Raw genomic sequence first — 22,777 nt, forward strand, 5'->3', positions numbered from 1 at the left:
GGGACCCTAACAGGTACTACCACTCCGGGTCAGAGTAGACCTGGGAGCAATGGTAATTAAAGGGTGGCTCCACACTCCCCAAAGCCCACAAGCTGGGGCCTCACCACTGGATATAGTTTAAGGTCATATCCAGGACCACCATTGAGGGACTTTTACCCTCTGCACGGGGGCAGTCGGCGTATTCTAATGCCCCACCGAACAGTGGTGGTAATGATTCTATCATTACAGTACAGATGTATACATGCACATTTACAAACCAACTTATCTCTGGCCAGGTATTTATTTATTCTTCTTTCTTCCAAAGTTACATCCTTATCATTTCCTCCTACGTTTTTCTTTTGCTTTCACCTGTAAACCGACTCTGTTTTTTTTTTCAATTGTTTTACATCTACTAACCAAAGAACTCTAATTTATTCTTTCAATGTGACCATACCAATGAAGTCCCCTGTTCTGCACACAGCTTCCTATACTGTCCATATTTAATATACCTCTGATGATATTAGATCTAAACCTGTCTTTAAGACTCATAATGCACATACCTTGTACCATTTTGATGCCATTTCTTTTCATGCAAAACTTGTTTTCAATCCTCATTGGCTAATTTCCACTTTTATAAATCACCACACTGCACACACGTCTGACAGACTATTCTTTTTTTTTTTTTTTAATTCTTTTGGATGGCATTATTCTTTTGGATGGCATTAGTAACGTTTTTCTGGTAAGTAATGACAAGAGTTCCACTCCTAGCTCTTGTAATCACACAAGCACCAACTCTTTTGTATGCTTTAATGGTATTAATAAAGTAACAAAACCTCTAAAAAATCTCAATAGCCTTGCCAGACAAATTGTACTTTAAAGACTATTGTCTCAAATTTCTTGCATGCAAGCTAATTATCATCTCCCAACCTACACGTAATACTGCTGCATTTCTTGTGTACCCAATGTTTATAATTACCATAAAAATTGAGCTGCACCGAATTCCCTTTCCACAAACCATCAGGGGAGATAACTCGAATGGAAGGAGAAAATTGTGAGCATCGTTTTTCACAAATTGGTAATCTCTTCCTCCACAGCACTATTCGACTATAAAGGTAAGAAAATAAACCAACCAATCCAACTGCTAAGATCACTTAATATATACATCTGATTCAACTGGTAAATTTGCATATAGAACATATAATTTGTATATAGAACTCATGATAGTGTCTGAGCATGTTGGCATTTCTAGTGTTGACTTCCAACAATTCCGAATCTTTTCTTTAGTTCATTCTATTGTTTTTTATTTTAATTTTGTTGTCCAGTTCTGCTATATTACTCAATGTTTATAAATAGTAAAAAAAATGAGTTGCACCCAATTCTCTTTCCACAAACCAAACAGGGGAGATAACTTGAATGGAAAAAGAAAATTTTGTGTACTGATTTTGTGATTGACACGTTTAAGACAAGAAAAAAAGATGTTGATAACATATGGAACATAATAAAATTATTAGAATTATTTTCATTACTATTAGCCAGAGTCAGCGGAAATTACATGATGCTGGTTATCATCATCTGTAATACTAATGTACTTCATGTGTCCGACTTCTTTTCCACAAACTGAGCAGAGAAACGTTCATATTTCTGGTTGCTTTTCAACACTACAAAAATTGATCATCGCTTTGATCTGTGTAACATTCACTTTAAAACCATTCATTTTCATAGCATTCCTACTAGTCTCCAACTTAACAAGTAAACCACTTCATTGTTTTGCAGGCAAGCACTAAATAGTGAGCATATAAAAGCAATTATGTTGACACACTGGTTCTAGTAAGATCATTGAAGCTTTTTTTTTTTTTTTTTTTTTACACAGTGATCACCACTTATCAAGGCCCGGAAGCCACTCAGGGATAAGGGTTATTGCAAGTACATTACGTTAGTGTGGAGATTTGATGAAGTGTTTACTTAAGGGGGCGGTTCATTAGGAATTTGTTAACATTGGACTTGAACACATCCAAGTTGTAGTCCGGTGGGAAGCAGGCAGACGGAACAGAGTTCCACAGGCGTGCAGTTCTAAGAAAGAAGCTTTGTTCATGGAATCCACGTTTTGATTTAGGCACAGATAAAGAGTGGGGGAAATTTTTCACAGTGGATTCGGCTAGACGGGTGTTTTTCGTGAAAGATTGGCAAGGGGGGACCAGAGATTGGAGTTCAGACGAGCACCTGCCATGGAAATAACGATAAAACAAGGATAGGCTCGCAACGTCTCTTCTGTGGGAGAGAGGTTGCAGGGTAGAGAAAAGGGCATCCCCCACTAAGCCACGAAGTCTATTTTGTACTCTGTCAAGGCAGGATAGGCTGTTTTTTGCAGCTCCTGCCCAGATATGGCAACAGTATTCCATCCTTGGACGTACTTGGCTTTTATATAGATAGAGAATTGCATCAGTAGTGAGATATCTTCTGGAGCGGTAGAAGGATCCCACTATCTTTCCAGCGACCTTGGCAACAGACTTGATGTACGTGTTCCATTTCAGATCAGGAGTAAAGGTTAAACCCAGAAGCTTGTCAAAACACGGGGCCTCACCCAGACGAGAGCCATCCATCACAATTGATGCCATCTGGGGATCAGAGTGTTGATGATGTAAGGATAGGAGTTTGGTTTTGGATGCATTAAAGGTAACCAGCCACATCTTCCCCACTGAACCACGCGCTCGAGATCAGAGGAGAGAGAATCAGAGAGAACTTTGTCATTTACGGCCTTTGATGTGTTGCCATAGATGGTTGTGTCATCAGCATAGATGTCAATAAATGATTTAAGTATGTGTTTAGGGAGGTCATTGATGTAGATCAGGAAGAGAGTTGGGCCTAGGATTGACCCCTGAGGGACTCCAGCATTTATATTGCAGGCCTCTGATTTTTGTCCATCTACCACTACTCTTATGAGCCTATCGGAGAGAAATGATTTAATGATTGAGAAAACATTTCCAGTTATACCGTAGCTGGAAATCTTGTGAAGTAGACCCTTATGCCATACCTTGTCGAAGGCCTTTGATATGTCAAGAGCAATTGCCCTAGAAAGGAAGCCTTTGTAAAGAGATTCACTAATCCTGTGAGATATAACCGTCAGCACATCTGCGGTAGATCTTGCAGAGCGGAAACTATATTGTGTGTCTCTAAGAAGGTTATTCCTGCTGAGGTGGTTGACTATTTCTCTATTTAATATGGATTCCAGCAACTTACTCATAACACATAGGAGACTTATTGGTCTGTACTGAGAGGGAGATGACTTATCACCTGAATTCTTAAATACAGGGCAAACTGATGAGGTCTTCCAGGGAGTCGGAAAGCACTTCTCCTTAAGGCAGTGCTTAAACAGTTTCGTAAGTATGGGAGCAAGTTCTGGTTGAAGCTTTTTTAACACTATAATTGGGATGCCATCAGGGCCAGTTGCTTTACTGAAATCTAGGTTCTTGATTAGCTTGCCGACCTTGGCCTTGTCTGACGCTGACGAGATGACCTCTGGTCCATTGATAATGGTTGGGATAGAATGCACACTTCTGTTTAGGATCCTATTTGTTATTTGCCAAAACTGGTGGGAACCAAGCCGCTGATCAGCTACCTTGGATTTAACAGATTGGGCATATAGCTCTCTTGCATTTTTTATTACTCTTTTACAGTGGTTGCTGGCAGTCCTGAAAGCAGCTTTAGTCTCAGTGCATCTATTACGTTGGTAGCTATGGAAAAAGTGATTTCTGTGCGCGATAGCAGCAGCACATTCTGGGGAGAACCATGGCTGGCTTTTAGGTTTTTGTTGGAATTTTTTAGATGGTATGAATTAGTCTATGCCTACAATTAACCATTTGGTCAGATCTGATACTATAGAGGACACTTCCTTTTTAAACATGGAGTGCAGAGGTAAATCAGATATGAATGTACGGAAGCTATCTCAGTCAGCCATAGAGTATCGGTATATAGTACGGTGGAGGGGTACGTCTGGGGGCTTCTTACATTTTGTTTTTATCTTAACTGTTACGACGGAGTGGTCGGAGGATCCTAGAGGAGAATAAACGGAACATGAACATAGCTCAGGGGAAGTTGAGAGAAAAAGGTCTAGGAGGCTTGCATACTGACCGGGTGTATCGGGCACACGGGTGGGTTCGCGAACAATCTGAGTGAGGTCATAAGCAATGGCAAAATCATGACAAAACCTTCCCTCATCATCTGTCTTATTTGAATGGGTCAGCCATTCCACGTTATGGATGTTGAAGTCACCACAGATGTGGATGTTAGCCGAGGGATGTGAAGACTGTATGTGGTCTATTTTCTCGGATATGCTCTTAAAGATAGTAACTCCGCTGTTGCGGGGCCTATAGAGGGCAAATATAAATGCAGTGGTGTTAACAAGTGCAACCCTGAAGCAAATATAGCGTAAATTAGGATCTTCTCTAGAGATATCCCTGCCACACGGGAAGCCATCCTTAATGTAGGCACATATTCCATGCCCATGGCGATCTTGGGTGTCAGATTTAGCTGTTAAATTAGAGTATCCGTTAATTATGAACTCATCTAGGGAAGTGGTCGGCCCTATTCCAGTTTCGCTTTGAAATAATATGTCCAGTTTCGTCTCCTGTAATTGGGTTTCAACCTCTGGAAGGTTGGAACGTAGACCCCTGATGTTGGAGAAGGAGACCTGGTAGTAGGGGTCTACGTTGGAAGATGGGGTTCTAGGTTTAATCGAGTTTTTATTCTGGAGATATTTCATGTTGAGGTTTTGGGATTTGTGGAATAGGTCGGCATACTTGGTTAGAGCAGTACAGAGAGGGAAAGTAAGAGAGAAAAAGACAGGAAAATTTTTTTTTTTTTTTTTGTAGCACACGAAAAGGTAAAGCCGTAACAATTACCCACTAGTATGGCATCGAGAGGCCCCACCAGAGACTACTGCATGGTCCAGATCCACTCACCAAATGGCAATACAGCAGTCCCAGTACTTTGCGCCTGCTGATAGGACAGCCTTCTTAGTGGTTAATCCAAGGTTCGGGTCCCTGACTATCAGGCGGATAACGTCAGCCCAGACAAAACGTTTACCTCCAGCACCCTTACTAGTGACATGGCCACAAGGACAGACAGAGACAGAAAAATTTCCGACATCTCAGACTACTGGTCACCAAGTACTACCGACCTTTAAGCAGCTTTTTCTTCAACCTTTGTCAGAAAAATCACTCATTGAATGAGGACTGAATGACAAAATAGGAGAAGCAAGAGTTACTGGAGCTGCCGAGAACACATCCGCTGTATTATCTAAGCAATGTTGATCTTAACCAATACCAAATGGGTGATCATTTGGGAATACCAGGTGTTGTATGTAGGAGGATGTCAACATCTATTTTTAAGAACTGCAAAAATCTAACATTGTTATCTCCCTTGACCGGGATGTACATGCAACTGAGGATTATTGGTGAATTTAATATTTCCTTCACACTTTCTCCTTCAAAGTAAGCTGGCTCAACCTGTCTAGGGTGTATGCCACATATTCATTTCTAGCAACATATTCATTTTTATAAATTGTTGGAGTATGATGTAGCAGATTGATAATGAGCTAGGAATTTTGTATCAACTCTGCTGTATTAATGAAATTACGAACAAGATGCAAAAATGTTTAATAAATTTAAAAAAAAAAATGTATGGAACACTTTTGTGGCATGATCGCCAGTACATGACATTTTGGGCTGCTGAAAATTCAATTACAGATACGTATTTTATCAGTGTAGCTAAGTATAGTAAGATTCAACACCTGAGCTAAAATAAAGAGTTATATGGTATATGTAGACTGATACATCAGCTGAATTGAAGTTGTCCCGCTACCATCAAGGAAGGCTGCAGCAGTATGCGATGCATTCAGAAGTTGGTTCTTCACATATGGTGCGCTGGAGGAGATATCATCCGATGGGGAGGGGGACACCATTCAATTCATTGGAGTATAAATCATTCCTGGGAGACTGAGGCATAAAGAGATGTATATCATCCGCATATCATCCTCAAAGTGATAGCTAAGCTGAACCGGCCATAAAAACAGCCAAAAGAATGCTCATGGACTGCATTGATGGCTACGGCCACCTATGCCACAATCGAGCACACAGGAACACACTCCACCAGGACCTTCAGATTATCACCAGCCGAAATGTTATGTGGTCGAACAATAAGGGATCATCTCCCTATACTTTGCAAGAAGCACCAGATTAACAATCATTGGACAGAAACTAATAAAGTGTGAGAAAGGGTGAATGCGATGGCAAAAAGACATATGCAACAGTACAAAAGCATAACCAACAGCTTCAGGTCAGCAAATCCATTCAGATGCAGAATCAGGAGGGATGATAGGTATGGAAAAGACAGATTATGACATAGTGGTAGCAGACAACACATCTGATGTAGATATGGAGATTGATAACCAAGATCCGACCAGGCACAAACCAATGAGTTCAATCCCACAATGCAGGGCCAACTCACAACTACACAGTACTTTCCCATATCAACCATAAAGCATGAGAGTAACACAACCACAAATGCGAGGGCCAACTCACAACTACACAGTACTTTCCCATATCAACCATAAAGCATGAGAGTAACACAACCACAAATGCGAGGGCCAACTCACAACTACACAGTACTTTCCCATATCAACCATAAAGCATGAGAGTAACACAACCACAAATGCGAGGGCCAACTCACAACTACACAGTACTTTCCCATATCAACCATAAAGCATGAGAGTAACACAACCACAAATGCGAGGGCCAACTCACAACTACACAGTACTTTCCCATATCAACCATAAAGCATGAGAGTAACACAACCACAAATGCGAGGGCCAACTCACAACTACACAGTACTTTCCCATATCAACCATAAAGCATGAGAGTAACACAACCACAAATGCGAGGGCCAACTCACAACTACACAGTACTTTCCCAACAAGTGACCACAAAACATTGGTGTTGCGGTCATAAGGTGGGGTCATGTAGAGAATAGGGACGACCAATGAGACAGTTGGGAAAAAGTGGAACACCAGTTGTCATGCGGTGTTATAAATTCAGCTCTAGTCTCGGACGGTAAACTTTTAAAGTTTATTCTACACACTGTTTATGTAAAGAAAAAATGACAATAAATAAAGAGTTGTATCAATCGCTCCACTGGACTAAAAGTGATTCAAGCAGAAAAATGGAGATAAAAGAATTATGTGGTTTGAGGAGATTAAAGTTAAAGCCAGATTTGATAAATTTATTCCAGGAAAATTGTTCCTGATACAATTGTTTCTAATAATGGAACTCATATTTATAAATAATTTGGATATTTTCCTAAATAATTATCAAATCTTACAATTACACATTACCTAGTCGTGAAGATATATTTTCAAAGTTAAATGGATGAAAAATATTGTCCAAATTAAATTTATTTGAATGTACACCTGCAAATACCATTGGAATAAAAATGTACAGTGTTACTCCAATGGTAAGTTTGTACAAATTTAGTATAAAAATAAAATATGAATAGTTTAGCAAATAATGGGTGCCATGTTGATTGATTTATATTTTGCAGTCGATAAACTTGATGATATTTTGATAATATGTAAATATAGAGAACAACATACCAAACACATGCAAATAATATTTCATAAAATGAAAGAATTTTAGAGATGTGAGATGCACTTCTACTTATTAATAGCAAACAAAAATTTAATACATGAAAGAAAAGACAAAATCTCTTTTTTAACATAGAAACGAAATGGTTTATTTCAGTGTAAGAAAGTTGAACAGTGTTTGAATGAGGAATAGGAAGAGTTGAAAGTTTTGGCCTGTTGAAGTTCAGCCAGTAGTTATCTTAAGGCGAAGATCATTAATGTTGGACATCGTGGACAGGGACAGGAGAAAGAGAGAGGGGGAGGGAGGAAGGGATGAAGAGAGGGGGAGGTCTTTCTTTGATGCTTCTGGGTTTTCTCTGCTGACCGACCATGATTTCTCAAAAAAAGAACCAAAAATGTTTGTTAGAGGACAAATGCGCCCTGCAAACTACTTGGCCAGTCAAAAGATAATAAATATAAATGAACTAATAAAAAATATTCCGCTTTCAATGCAAGTTTTTATTACAGCAACCAGAATGCATTAAAATTCCATTAAATAATGCTTAAGAAAGATATAAAATCAAGATGATTTTCTGAACGTGAAAATGATTTGAAGATGACATTGATAAACATCGTTTAAAATTCTCGGTTTAGTATTCACAGACAATATAAATTGAAACAAAGAAGATGGCTAAAAGTAAACTCCCTCTACCGTGCTAGAAAACACTCACACCTGACAGTATCATGTATCTCTACAAAGCCACCATTCGCCCATGTATGGATTATTGTTACCACATCTGGGCAGACACATCTACAACTAATCTCTCCTTTTTAGACAGGGTCCCAAAAAAAGAGTCTCCAATCTAATAGATCCCACACTGTTAGCCAAGCCCTAATCCCTGTCACATCGCCATAATGTTGCATCCTTGTGTCTGTTTTACAAGTACTTTAATGGAATGTGCTCTGATGAACTTGTAATATTCATGTTCCCTGACAAGCAGCAAAATCCCACTCCCTCTCTGTAGAAGTCCTTAGATGTAGGGAAACCTTCTACTCTAATAGTTTATTCCTTCACATTGCTATACTTTGGAATTAGCTCCCTGTTTCCTGCTTCCCAGACTGTACTAACATGCAGAAATTTAAATGTAATGTAAGGAGACATCTCGTTGCTCAACTCACTACATAGTGCCCTTGTAGGTGTGGTCCGAAATGATAATGCCCGAGTGACAATGGCTTGTTTGGAGTTGAAAAGAGTAAAAAAAAAAGGACTTTAACATCTGACTTATCTCTCCTACATTATGATCCTAATTAATGTTGTGACTGGTGCTAGTAACTTGGTGGTGCCATTTTGCTACACAAGGAAAATAACAGACAGCAGAAAACCTAATAAATCAACAACGTTATTGGAGTGATGGCAACTTTCTGTCTAATGAGACAATGACATTCTGCATCCAGTCTGGTGTGTACTTTTTTTAAATTTTTTTTTTTTTTTTTATTACATTTTCACCCCAAACAAGGCCCATTGCCACTTTGGTGTATAAGGGGCAACAACTACTGGGGTACTATGTAGGGATTTGGGCAGCAAGATGTCGGTTCACGTTGCACTTGAACTTCTGCACGTCAGTACAGTTGGGGAAGCAGGGACATGGAATGGAATTCCAAAGTCTAGCGGTTCTGGGGAAGAAACTACTGGAGTAGAAAGATCTTTTACATCACAGTGTGGGGGTGGGATTTAGCAGCCTGTCGGGTTTATCAAGGGTGTTCACGTGGTGGGGGCACAAGTGTCTGCAGTTCGTTAGAGCATTCACCATTAAAATACTTGTAGAAAAGGCAGAGGGATGCAACGTTTCGTAGATGGGGCTGAAGCTTAGATGCGAGTTCAGGGCCTATCAGATTTGCGACTCTCTTTTGAACCTTGTCAAGGAGCGAGAGACTAGTAGCAGATGCACCAGCCCAAATATGACAGCAATACTCCATATATGGGCGAATAGTGGCCTTATAGAGGTACAAGATACTTTCGGGTGTTAGTAGTTTTCTAGCACGATAGAGAGAGCCCACCTTCCTTACAGCGGCCCTGGCAATGCCTTCAATGTAATTGCTCCAACTCATGTTTCCTGTGAACGTTAGGCCAAGGAGTTTGAAAGATGTACTCTCAGATAAAGAGTCGTTGGCCATTGCTATTGGTGGTAGAGAAGGTTTCTTGTAATTATTGAATGAAACTAGTTTAGTCTTGGCGGCATTGAATGTGACCATCTATTTTTGTCCCCATCCCACTACAGATTGGAGGTTATCCTCTAATGTTTCTGCCATTTCTTTAGATATGTGTATATGTGTAGTGAAGCGTCTGCTGTGGCTATAAAGTCAAAGCTGGAGTTGCCTCTCTGGATGGGTGATAAATAAACCTTGGTTTGCCCAGTTACTAGCGTCTCCTCTGTAAAAACAACAGGTCGTTTTTGTGGAGGTTTCTTTTGTATAAGGATACTTGAAAACCTTTGTAATTTTAATAGTTAAAGGAAGCAGGAGTATCGTCCGTGCTGTAGTGAACAATTTCAACAGTTTTCATCATCTTCTGGGCTGCTGACCTGTAAAATTAAAAAAAAAATGTTATATATGGAGAACCATACGATGTTGTTTTTAAATCCCCAAAAGAGTTTTTCATGGTAGATGATCTAATGAATATGAGTTCATTCGGGGTCGTTTTCCTTATAAGAATATGTAGCAAGGCCCACTCAACTGTTTCAAACGAATATATCCCTTTTGCAGGACATATCAGTAAACAACTAATGATTGCTAAAATAGTATTTGGAGGAACATGGATTCTTGGATGCAAATTAATATAGTAATTGCTGGAGATTAATTGACTTTCAAACAAAATAGTTTTCCAACAAAGGACTAGGGATTGAAAGTGTATTTATTGATATTTTAAAAACTTGCAAGAATATATATATATATATATATATATATATATATATATATATATATATATATATATATATATATATTCTTGCAAGTTTTTAAAATATCAATAAATACACTTTCAATCCCTAGTCCTTTGTTGGAAAACTATTTTGTTTGAAAGTCAATTAATCTCCAGCAATTACTATATTAATTTGCATATATATATATATATATATATATATATATATATATATATATATATATATATATATATATATATATCAGTAAACCAACGTTGATTACTTCACCTTGAAATATGAAATAGCCAGTAAAAAAAAAATTTCTTAGGGGAATTAGATAATATTTATGGACCTATATATATAGTTTATTTATCATACAAAAATTATTGGTTACATATGTGCATACATGTTTTCATGTTTTAGCGGTATCCCAATTCAAGGATAACACTTCATCAGACCAAAAAAGTATTGATATTGAAACAGGAGTCAAAATTACATTAGTGTGGTTTACGTTCGATTTCATGTGGTTAAGCTGTCAGCATTAGGGAGGTGTTAGTATTCTTTTAACTTGGTGGTTGTTTATTGGTCTTAGTTTTTGCTTTGATCTGGATTTATATTATATTCTTATCATCGCTATTTCCATATCTTAGGTTTTTATGGTTGTTCTTTCTTTTCTGACGGCGACTTCATTTTTCTATTGACAATTTTTTTTTATTTATTCCTTTATTCATTTTTTATTTTATTTATCTATTTATATATTTTTTATTCTATACATTGCTTTTTTGATCTGTTCATTTGTTTCTAGTTTTCATATTATTTATTTACTTATTTGTTTGTTTATTTATAAGATATATATCAATATGGTCAAATAAACAGTTAGTTGAATAGATATATGGACTTATTTATATGATTTAAATAAATGTGGTATACCGGTAGTTATATTTTCCCCACTACTGTGGTGTTTGAGGTAATTATAGTGGCAAAGGTTGTTATATCTATATATAAACTTAATTTTGAAGGGACAGTGTTCATTTAACTTGGGTTTTACAAGCCCTGGTTCTCTCCCTTCTCCCTACATCTCGTCACTTTCTCTTTCTCTCCCTATCTCGTTACTCCCTCTTTCTCTCTGGACTTCGTTACTCTCTTTGCTGACAATAGATACAAAACAAAATAAAACAAAACAAAAAAATTGATAAATACGGGCAATACATGCTCGGCTGAGGTCTTCCATATTACATGGAAGTCATTTTCATTTGTATTATTTTTCGTAGAACTTTCAACAATTAAACTTATTCCTTTTTTTTTTTACTTTATTAATAGAATAACAGCAAATAACAATACAATAATAATGTGTAAGTCTTGTATGAGTGAGAAATACATACTGACACGTTTTACTATTGTATTATATGGAGGTAAGGTTGTCAAGTAGTTAATAATACAAACTGGGTGTTACAAGTTCGAATCCAGTTCGTTCCACAAAAATTACTTTCATTTAAGAGATGTTGACAACCTTCACATGGTCCCTCCTGTAAATACCCTGTCTTTCTAGAAAAATATCAGGGAAACCAATGCCAAGAATAAAATCTTCGGATTCATATGATATGATGGTGATTACAAAGATGGCATGGTTTTAAAAAAAAAGATTTTGAAAACAAAAATGAAGCTAGACTCTTGAGTCTTTTTTGTTTTGAGGCAACATTCACCCCAGATCAATCAAACCGGCTCCTTTCAATGAATTCACTATATTTCACATGAAACCTTACCAAGCTCAGCAATCCATCACCAATGCCGACACCATCGACAGCCAGTTATGGTTCCAATGGCGAACACCATTGATTTTTGGACCCAGAATCATTTCAGTTTCTTGCTTAACCATTCTGAGTCGCATTTTAAACAGGACACCACATCGCTTCTTTCAGCCCTGGAGAGGAACCAGATCAATAGTTTCTCTGATGAGATCATCTCGTTGTCATGGAGGGCATGACCAGCCAAGTGAAGGCATCTTGTGAGAAGAGCCTGTTGGAAGGAGGTGATGTCACACCCTGCCCAGACCACCGCATTCAGCAGGAAGTGTTACACATGCAAAATGTGACACAGGTAGAAATGATTTAAAAAAAAATCAAAAACTCCTGGGTATCGCTGACTAAGCTAGTTGTAAGTTCCTGAATTTTTTAGATGAAGCAATTTCTATTATTTGGATTCTTTGGACTAGTGTTCTCATCTTGAGAGTTATTTTAATGATGAAATCTTTAATTTTCTCCAGGTGTATCTTGTCAAACTTGAGAATCATTCTGTCAAACTCAGGAATCTGTATGCAATTTACTACAGAACCCTTTATTTAATCCATGGGGATGACATGCCTGCATTCTGTCTGGTATGGCCGGGTAGAAGTCTTAAGCAATTCATAATTGTATTCTTAGTAGCACTTGCATTAAATATTGAATTTTCAACCTTCAAAAGAGTGTACGTGCGGAAGAACTCTTGGTGTAACAGACAAAGTACTAAAACAAAATTCAGTTCTAAGTGACACTCTCCTGGAGGTTGGAAGTTCAATCCTTAGTGTAAATGATACTAAGAATATAATTGTGAATTACTTAAAACTCCTACCGGGTTATGGCTTATGGAATGAGAGCATGCTACTTCCATGAATTAAATAAAGGGTTCTGTACAAAATTTGAAACAGATTTTTGAGTTCAACAATATTGATCTAAAGAAGATCCGAGGTTACATCGGCCAAAATGTTACGAGAACAACACTCAAGATGAGAATTGTACATTTCATTTCCACTCATAAAGTCTATCAAAGATCAAAAAGAATTTTACTGACTTTGAAATTCCTTTGCAGTAAAGAATGTTCAGAATCCGCAGCCAATGGCATCCTTTCCGTAAATATCTGATTCCTTTCTCCCTGAAAAACAAAACAAAATTAGTTCAAAATAATCAACTCCAAACACTTATATGAATTCAATATTTAAAGTAAAACAACAGCAGAAAAAAGATAAGACCTGTAGAAGTCTCCCAATGCCAAAGAGCCTTCAACTCTGAAAGTATCTTCCTTCGGACTGCTAGATTTTTGAATACCATCTCAGTATGCTGCTCCCCTAACTCTATTAGTTTGCAGAAGTTTAAGTGTAATGTGAACAGACATCTTGTTGCTCAACTCTTTACTTAGAATGTTCCTGTTGGCATTGTCTCTATTTTCCAGTAGACTTCATAGGAAACATGAGCTGGAACAATTACATTGAGAGTAGTCTTTGAATCAAACCACAATGAAGGTACATTTAGATAGATAGATAGATAGATAGAGAGAGAGAGAGAGAGAGAGAGATAGATAGAGAGAGAGAGAGGGACAGACAGACAGACAGACAGACAGAGACAAAGAGAAAGAGAGAGAGTTTGATATCGTCTCTATTTTCCAGTAGACTTTACATCTCAGTAGCAATGAGTGTAATAAAAAAAATGTGGAGCTGCTCGTGGGATTTTCCCAATAAAGTCTCTGATATGAAATAAATTCTGACGCTGGCAAAAAAAGAAAGGAACACAGCATCAATGAAAGTTGTAATAAAAACTTGTATTTCAAAGAATGGTAAGAAAGGTGTCTTGCAAATAACTAGTATTTGCAGGAACTTATCTAAGAAGATTCTTTCGTATTTACTTTGATTGCTTTTTGTGCTCATTGTTTTTATGCTACGCATGCTGATATGAACTTTTTTGAATGTGGAGATCGCAGCAGTCATATTCACTTGTTGGATGATTACAGCAAAAGAGCAAGAAATTTAAAATTTCACGAAATTCATTGGCCGGCTAATGATTGGTTGTTTTCAACTAATCAAAAGCCTCATAAGAATTGCCGTCTTAAGGGATGGTACCGTTGTGTAAAGTCTTTTACCACAAGTGTTTGTTCACATGTGAGTGTGTCAAGGTAAGGTCAGATGCCATCGATTTTCCAAACACCAATAGCAATCGCCAAAGACTCTTTATCTGAAAGAACATCTTGTAAACTCCTCGGCCTAACGTTCACAAGAAACATGAGCTGGAACAATTACATTGAGAGTAGCCTTTGAATCAAACCACAAGGAAGGTACATTTAGATAGATAGATAGATAGATAGATAGATAGAGAGAGAGAGACAGACAGACAGACAGACAGACAGAGACAGAGAGAAAGAGAGAGAGAGAGTTTGATATCGTAAGTTTTTAAAACATTGTGTTGGGGTAGCCATATATGTTTTTCTTTCCAAGACACCTGCACTCGACATGCCAGACAGTTGTGCTGTCACTTTTGTGAGTAGTTTCTTTTATTACATAAATATAATATTTATTTATATCTATCGAGTTAATGTAAATATAAATTCTACTTTGTAATTGTTTATAGACACAAAAAAACTTTTGCTTATGATACTTACGTGATCAGAACACATCCACTGATATCCAAAGACACAATATAATGGCACACCCCAGACAGATATTGTAGACTCAGATCAGTTAACTAAAAATAAAACATAATAATACTGTTAGGACAATAGAACCATGATCAAAGGGAGCTAACCTTTTTTCTGTTTCAGGTGCAGTTACCTCCTCCTTTTCACCTTTGTTATCTAAGTTCTCAGATGAAGACATGAGAACCAGATGAGACAGACACTGGCAGGCGCCAATGCAAGGATGACTTTGAACCCGGCTAAATGAAGATGGGGATATATTGCTTTTGTGCATGATAGTTGTGACACACAAATAATATTGGACTAAGGCTGACAGATGTAATTTGTAATATTCTATGTGTTGCCTCCTTGTTAATGAAATGTCTGTGTCAAAACAAAACCAATTTGCTTCCTCCCTTGAGGCTTGCATTCATGGATATCTGTGAGCTTAGAACTAATTGATGATGTTGAATCCTTTCTCCTAGCAAACACCCCAGATATCTTGGTGCTAAGTGAAACTAACCTACACTCCTCCATTCCCTCTAACATCTTTAACATGCCTGGCTATCTCCCACTTTGTTGTAAGGACTCAAACAAACATATGCACAGACTTGGAGTCTATATTTGAAACACCCTCCTCTTGACTAGAGAATCCAAACTAGAATCACATGACCAGGCCTTTATGTGCTTTAAACTTAATCTGCAACAGGGCGTTAGCTACATATTTTCTCTACTGCTTAGGACTGTACTCTAATTCTCTGACAGCATAGATGCAGCACTCTCCCTTGATACTAGCATGTAAGCTCATGTATTTTGTGACTTTAATGTCCACCAGAGTAATTGGCTTGGATTCTCTACTTACACAGGCATAGCTGGTAGCATAACACATAGATTCTCTATATCTCACTCCCTATCACAGACAGTTATGTTTCCCAGACCAGCGAGATAAACAAGCATCACCTAGATCTATTTCTGACCACAGTTCCCAATGATTGTGCAATGAATGCCCATAGGGAATGTTGATCATGCTGTGATGATGGTAGAAATCGCCCTAAATTCTCGATCCAAAGTTGAAGAGCTGTTACTCAAAACGACAAGGTATTATAAGAAGGCTGACTGGGAAGCCATCAGGGATCTCATCAGAGATGCTCCACGAAGAAATATCTTTTCTCTTCCTGCAGAACAGTGTGCAAATGAGACCACTAAATGGTTGAAAGCGGCAATTGAGGCTTATGTTCCACACAAAAGTTTTATAGCAAACCCCACTCTTCCCATGGTTTACTTCTACTTGTGCAGCTTAAAGGCAGTATACATACCATAAATTTATCCGAAAATACAAACAGACAAAAGTTTATAGAAACTAAAAGTAATTGTAAGAAAGGAATAACAACTAAAGCACAGAAATTAGGAACTCGTGATTTTTGGAAAATGTACAACAGTGTAGTAAATAATGGGCAATCAATAATTCTCTCACTATTCAACAATCATGAGATTGTTTGCACAGCAACTAAGAAGGTTAACATGCTTGCCAGTCGGTTTGCCTCAAACTCCATATTGGACCCAGCAGACCACCCCCTCCCTGATTTTCTTTTGCAGACTGACACCACACTAGATGATCTGAAAATCACCCCTTCTCAGGTGTAGGATATAAAAAATCTAGACACCTCAAAAGCATATGGACTCGATCTCATCCCGGCTGTACTATTTAAAAAATGCTCCGCTTCTCCAGTTCTCTCCAAACTTTACAGCAAATGCCTTAACAAATCTTCCTTCCTGACTGCTGGAAAACGGCTTCTGTGGTGCCAGTTTAAAAGAAACTGAAAGAACTGGCCCATTAAATTATCACCCCATTAGCCTCCTCCCGCTTTTCACCAAAATATTTAGAGTCCATTATTAATCAAACACTAGTCCATCACCTTACAGTTGCTAAACTTCTGACTGACCAACAATATGGATTTAGGCAAGCTTGTTCTGCAACAAATATACTAACTGTAATTTCTGAACATATATACTTTTACACTGAACAAAGCAGAGGAGGGTAAGGCAGTAGCCCTAGATATATCTAAAGCCTTGGACCTTATTATTCCTAATATTCATAAATGACCTCCCTGATAAAATAGCCTCTGAGATGGGTATATTTGCTGATGACACCAGGCTCTATAACAGGCACAGTAGGAAAACAAATGAACACATATCTTAGGCAATAACAGAAACACTAGAGGAAGATCTCCAATCTGGAGTTGAATGGAGACAAAAATGGATGGTCACATTCAATGCTGCCAAGACTAAGCTTGTTTCTGCTAATAATTAGAAAAAACCATCTCAACCACCAATAGCTATCGCTAAAGATACATTACTTGAAAGTACTTCTTTCAAACTCCTCACCTTAACGTTCACAGGGAACATGAGTTGGAACAGATACATTGAGAACATTGCCAAAGTTGCTGCAAAGAAGGTGGGCTCTTTCTGCTAGAAAGTTACTTACACCTGAAAGTATCCTGTACCTCTATAAGGCAACCATTCGCCCATGTATGGAGTATTGTTGTCACATTTGGGATGGTGCTTCTGCTACTAGTCTCTCACTCCTGGACAGGGTTTAAAAGAGATTCGCCAACCTGATAGGTCCTGAACTGTCATCCAAACTTCAACCTCTGTCCCACCGACGAAATGTTGCATCCCTCTGCCTATTTTACAAGTATTTTGATGGTGGATGCTCCGACAAACTACAAGCCCTTGTACCCCTTTGACGTAAATACCTTCGTCAAACCCAACTAACAGCAAAGTCCCACAACAACTCAATAGAGATTCCTAGATGTAAGAAAGCCTTCTACTCTAATAGTTTCTTCTCAAAAACTGCTAGACTCTGGAATTTCCAGGTTCCTCCTTCCTCAACTGTACTGACATGCAGAAGTTCAAGTGTAATGTGAACAGACATCTTGCTGCTCAACTCCCTACATAGTACCCTGCAACTTATGTCTCTGATAGTAGCCCCCCTACATCAAAGTGGCACTGTGCTTTGTTTGGGGTGAAATTGTAATTAAAAAAAAAATCAACTGTGATTACCCTCATTTTTTCCACTATTTTCTGTCATTTATGTGCTACACACACACATACACACACCTACGCACACATACACACGCATACGCACACATACACACGCATACATCATATTTGGGCATAATCTTCTGCAACGCGTTAATAATGCCAATGCTCCCATTCATAAGAAATACAATTAAAGTTTAGTAATGACCTATTTTCAAAGTATAACAATGTGAAACTAATTAAACCAGATAAGTGACTGATAATTTTACGATGGACATTTATGCATAAATCCAATGGTGGCTTTAAACTACAGAAAGTGTGAAGGCTGCATTTTGGGAAAAATATTTAAAGATAAAAACATTTAATACAATAATTTCTTAATGCAACAAAGAGAAAAAGATCTGAAAGAAATCTGCAGTATATATATATATATATATATATATATATATAAACATGTACGGAGTGTTCAATAAGTAATGGCCTTGACCCACTTTCAATTTTTCAGGCAGCATAATACAGACACAATCTCCCATTTAAAAATCAAAATATATCAGATGTGCATTGAATTTGATCCAGAGTCATTAGACACCCATTAAGCAAGATTTGCTGAATGTCAATTTACTCTTAAGACTCCTTAAGCCCCAAATTTTATACATTTTCTAGAATCCAAATCATGTAATTGATTTTAATCAAAATTGAACAAAGGATTCTAGACATAAAGTTTAGTAGTATTGTATCTTGTTGTTAATCTTTTGATCTTGTGAAGAGATATAAAGGTGGTGCAAGACTGCTTGGAGAATTCATTTTACCAGCCTCATATATATATATATATATATATATATATATATATATATATATATTATTTTTATTATCATTTTTTTCTGTTTAGTTACATTATTGTTTCAGCTATGCAACCGTTTTTTGGCCGTCATGTAGCCTCCTCAGACGTTACAGAAATGTTCGTTTATGGTGGAATAAACGAACATTTCTGTAAATGATGGCCAAAAAACGGTCGCGTAGCTGAAACAATAATGTAACTAAACAGAAAAAAACGGTAATAAAAATAAAACGCATATTTGCTCTACAACAGTATTGAGCACTTTTTTCAAGTTTTTATTAATTACCATTTCTGCTATATATATGTATATACGTACATAATATATATATACACACACACACACACACACACACACACACACACACACACACACATATATATATATAATGTACGTATGTCCATATAAAATTATTTCACTTATATAAAAGGTATAATTTAATATAAAGGTGAATTTTTTCATTAAATATTTTTATGTTCTTTTCAATATTTTGTAAAGTTACAAAACGTTCAATAAGTAATGCTCCTGATCAACTTCCAGTTGTCTGATCTATCTGAAATTTTGCATGTACAATGATTTATATCTCTATGAGTTATGTGAGAAATTACAGCTCTGAAATAATTGTGGTTTCATGATTCATGATTCACAGATGTTTGAACAGTCAGGTGTGAAATCATGCTGAAATTGTAAATTCAAACATGGCCAGAAATCTGTGGAAGCAGCTCCAAGATCTGGTCACCCCCTTCTGCTATTGATGGCACCTGTCAATAAGGTAGTGGCTGCCATTTTGGAAGATCGATGGGTGACTATTAACCAAATAATCCAAGAGGTCAAGATCTGTGGAAACTATCATTCATCACCACTTGCATATGTATAAGGTGTCTGCCAGATGGATTCCAAAGCTGCTTACACCAAATGTGAGAACATGTCGAGTGCTCGGTGATGAATTTTGAGATGTGCCAAGAATATAAGTCAAATTTTTCCAAAAGACTGATTACCAGGATGAAACCCAATCAATGCATTGGAAGCACTTGAACTCTTCACAGCAAAAGTAGGCAAGCTCTCCACTGGCAAGGTCTTTTTCACAGCATTCTAGGACAAGGACGAAGTAGTGATGACAGATTTCCTGGCAAAGGGTACAACAGTTATAAACATCTATTATGCTTCACTTTTGAGGAAATTCAGAGAAGCTATCAAAAGAGGTGGGACAAGATCAGTAAACATATCCTCAAGTAAAATAAGACAATGTCCTGGTTCACAATGAACATGTTGCCACACCAGAAGCATGGGGGTGTGGTTATAAAATCCTCCTCCATCCTCTTACTCTGCTGACCTTGCACTGCCTGACTTTCACCTCTTACTAGCCATCAAGTTGTTTTTGAAAAGAAAGCGTTTCTCAGGTGATGCAGTCTTGATTTCCAAAGACACGTTGTGGTTGGAAGACCAACCTTAAGTGTTTTACAAAAAAATTTTCCAGAGTTGCATTAAACAATGGGGAAATGCATAACTGTTGGTAGTTACTATGTAGAGAAAGACTAATACCTGTGCCAAGTTTTGTTGCTAAACTGCTATTGAACTTTACTGCTAAACTGTTATTGAACGCCCTTCATATATATATATATATATATATATATATATATATATATATATATATATATATATATATATATATATATATATATTTAAAGTTTGTTTTTGAAATGTCGTTACTTTCAATGTATACCATTTTCGTTTAACGGGTCTAGATTGTTATTTTAAAACCAGTCACGGTTAATTTTGAGTTAAGCTCAATGTGTCTATTTAATAGGGACAGAGCCTATATAGTGCAAAATTTTGTTAAAGATTCAAAGACTCACATTTTCTTTTTTATAACCTTCGTTTATTTCCTGGATTTTTCCATTACAGCTGTTTCATTAATGAGTTGGCAATTTTACGATTAATGTTTCCGTAAAAATATCCTGTCCCCACCAACTTCTTTGGATTTTAGCTACATAGAATAAGGGAAATTGGACATTGATGCAGCAAAAAAAAAACAAAAACATATTGAACTTCAAATCGAAAGTGTATGCTATATTGAGCAATTTTATTAAGTTGGGATAGTCTTATATAAAATATTACATCCAATAATATTTTGTAAAACAGATAATCACTGGATTTGCACACCATTAGATTTATTGTATAGTATAGTATAGTATAGTATAGTATATATATATATATATATATATATATATATATATATATATATATATATATATATTGTATTGGAATCGAAAATATATTGCAATCGTCCCATCACTAATATATATATATATATATATATATATATTAGTGATGGGACGATTCCTATATATATATATATATATATATATATATATATATATATATATATGGGGGTATAAAATCTACGATAGATCATGCTGTGTAGACAGAGTATGCAAAAAGACAAAAAGAAAAACAAATTAGATAGGAATAATTAATCAAAAACGAGTTCATTACCGGTTTCATTCAGATCAATGAACAGTCTTCAGGAAAAGTCACTTTTTTTCTGAAAACACAAACACACACATATAAATTCTCTAAAACCTCTGGCTTTGATAGAGAGGAGACTAAAACTTGCTGCTATAGTTTCAAATGATCTGAAATAACAGTAAGGGAAAACTTGGTTCCAAATATTTCTCATGTTTTATACCTTCCCTTTTTTATGACATAGGGTACGATTATGAATATCTCCAGTATCAACTAATCCTTATACACTGTGAAATTTACTTTATGTATGAAAACCAAAGAGGGGAGATATAACATGAGAAATATTTGGAATCAAGTCTCTCCTTGCTGTTATTTCAGATCATTTGAAGCCATAACAGCAAGTTAGTCTCTCCCCGCCATCAAGGCTACAGGTTTTGAGGAAATATCAGATATTTTGTAATTCATATGCAAAACTAGGAAAATAAATGACTATGATTGAAACATTTTATGGCTGTAAAAAGTGCCAAAAATAGGTTCTGGGTGATGGATGATCCCCTTAATGTGCGACCTTAAAAGCAAATGTCACATAGCCTACTATACAATTCAGGTAATTACCTTTCTAATGAGTCTTCATTTGTTAAATTCTGATCAATAGTCGCTGAGTTTTGGAACTTACAAAATTGCCCAAATTGGTGGTATATCTATATACATATATATTGATATATCTATACTTGTTAAATTAATATAGAAAAGTGATCCCCCACTTCTTCGCACAGTAATGTGTGACCTTAACGGCAGATGTCACATAGCCCACTACACAATTTAAGTCATTAGCTTTCCAACGAGCCTTCATTTGTTAAATTTTGATCGGTAGTTGCCGAGATTTCGAACTTATAAAATTGCCCAAAAAAGTGGTATATCTATATATGTACGGATATATCTATACTCGCCGCCAAATTGAATATTGAAATGCTCATATCTTTGGTTCTCTATGACGAAACTACATGGAAATTTACAGGTTTTTAAAAGATTATAATACTATTTAATGGTTAAAATTTTATGACAATTGGTAGAAAAGAACCTATATTTTCAAACCAATAAAATATGCCCAAATTTGCCTACATTTGTATATATAGTGTCCTGGCAGGTCAGCTTCAGTTTTGCTGCTTCAGTTGTCTCAGACAACTAATATATAAGAGGAAAAAATATATAAGAGTAAAAAATATCCAGCACTAGGCAAGTTGGAATTCATGTTATAAATGATTTCAGTTGGAGAACACGGAACACTTACATGTTTACAACCAGACAACTTTACACAGCTAAGCAGACGGCAACAGAACGCCAAATTCTTGATGGCTGCATCTGTGATTTGCTGAAAAAAACAAAAAATTAAAAATGAATATATATATATATTATCATGTGTGTGTGTCTCTCTCTCTGTCCTCTCTATCTATCTCTCTATCTCTCTCTCTCTCTCTCTCTCTCTATATATATATATATATATA

The 22,777-nt window shown here is 36.7% G+C and overlaps 1 protein-coding gene across 1 annotated transcript in view; it reads right to left on the reverse strand.

Moving 5' to 3' along the window:
• Window positions 1–7,744: 7,744 nt before the first annotated feature.
• Window positions 7,745–22,777, reverse strand: part of LOC145277534 (F-box and leucine-rich repeat protein 13-like) — a 117,636-nt gene continuing 102,603 nt past the window's right edge. Inside the window, exons 20-23 of the mRNA XM_080128986.1 lie at window positions 22,564–22,644; window positions 14,917–14,999; window positions 13,339–13,419; window positions 7,745–10,176 (exon numbers count right to left, since the gene is read on the reverse strand). Coding sequence (XP_079985112.1) covers window positions 10,095–10,176; window positions 13,339–13,419; window positions 14,917–14,999; window positions 22,564–22,644 — 327 coding nt within the window. The 3' untranslated portion in view covers window positions 7,745–10,094. The remainder of the gene's footprint in view (window positions 10,177–13,338; window positions 13,420–14,916; window positions 15,000–22,563; window positions 22,645–22,777) is intronic.

The sequence above is a fragment of the Euprymna scolopes genome, chromosome 6, assembly GCF_053919585.1.
Source record: "Euprymna scolopes isolate OS-2025 chromosome 6, ASM5391958v1, whole genome shotgun sequence".
In the NCBI taxonomy this organism is placed as follows: Eukaryota; Metazoa; Mollusca; class Cephalopoda; order Sepiida; family Sepiolidae; genus Euprymna; species Euprymna scolopes.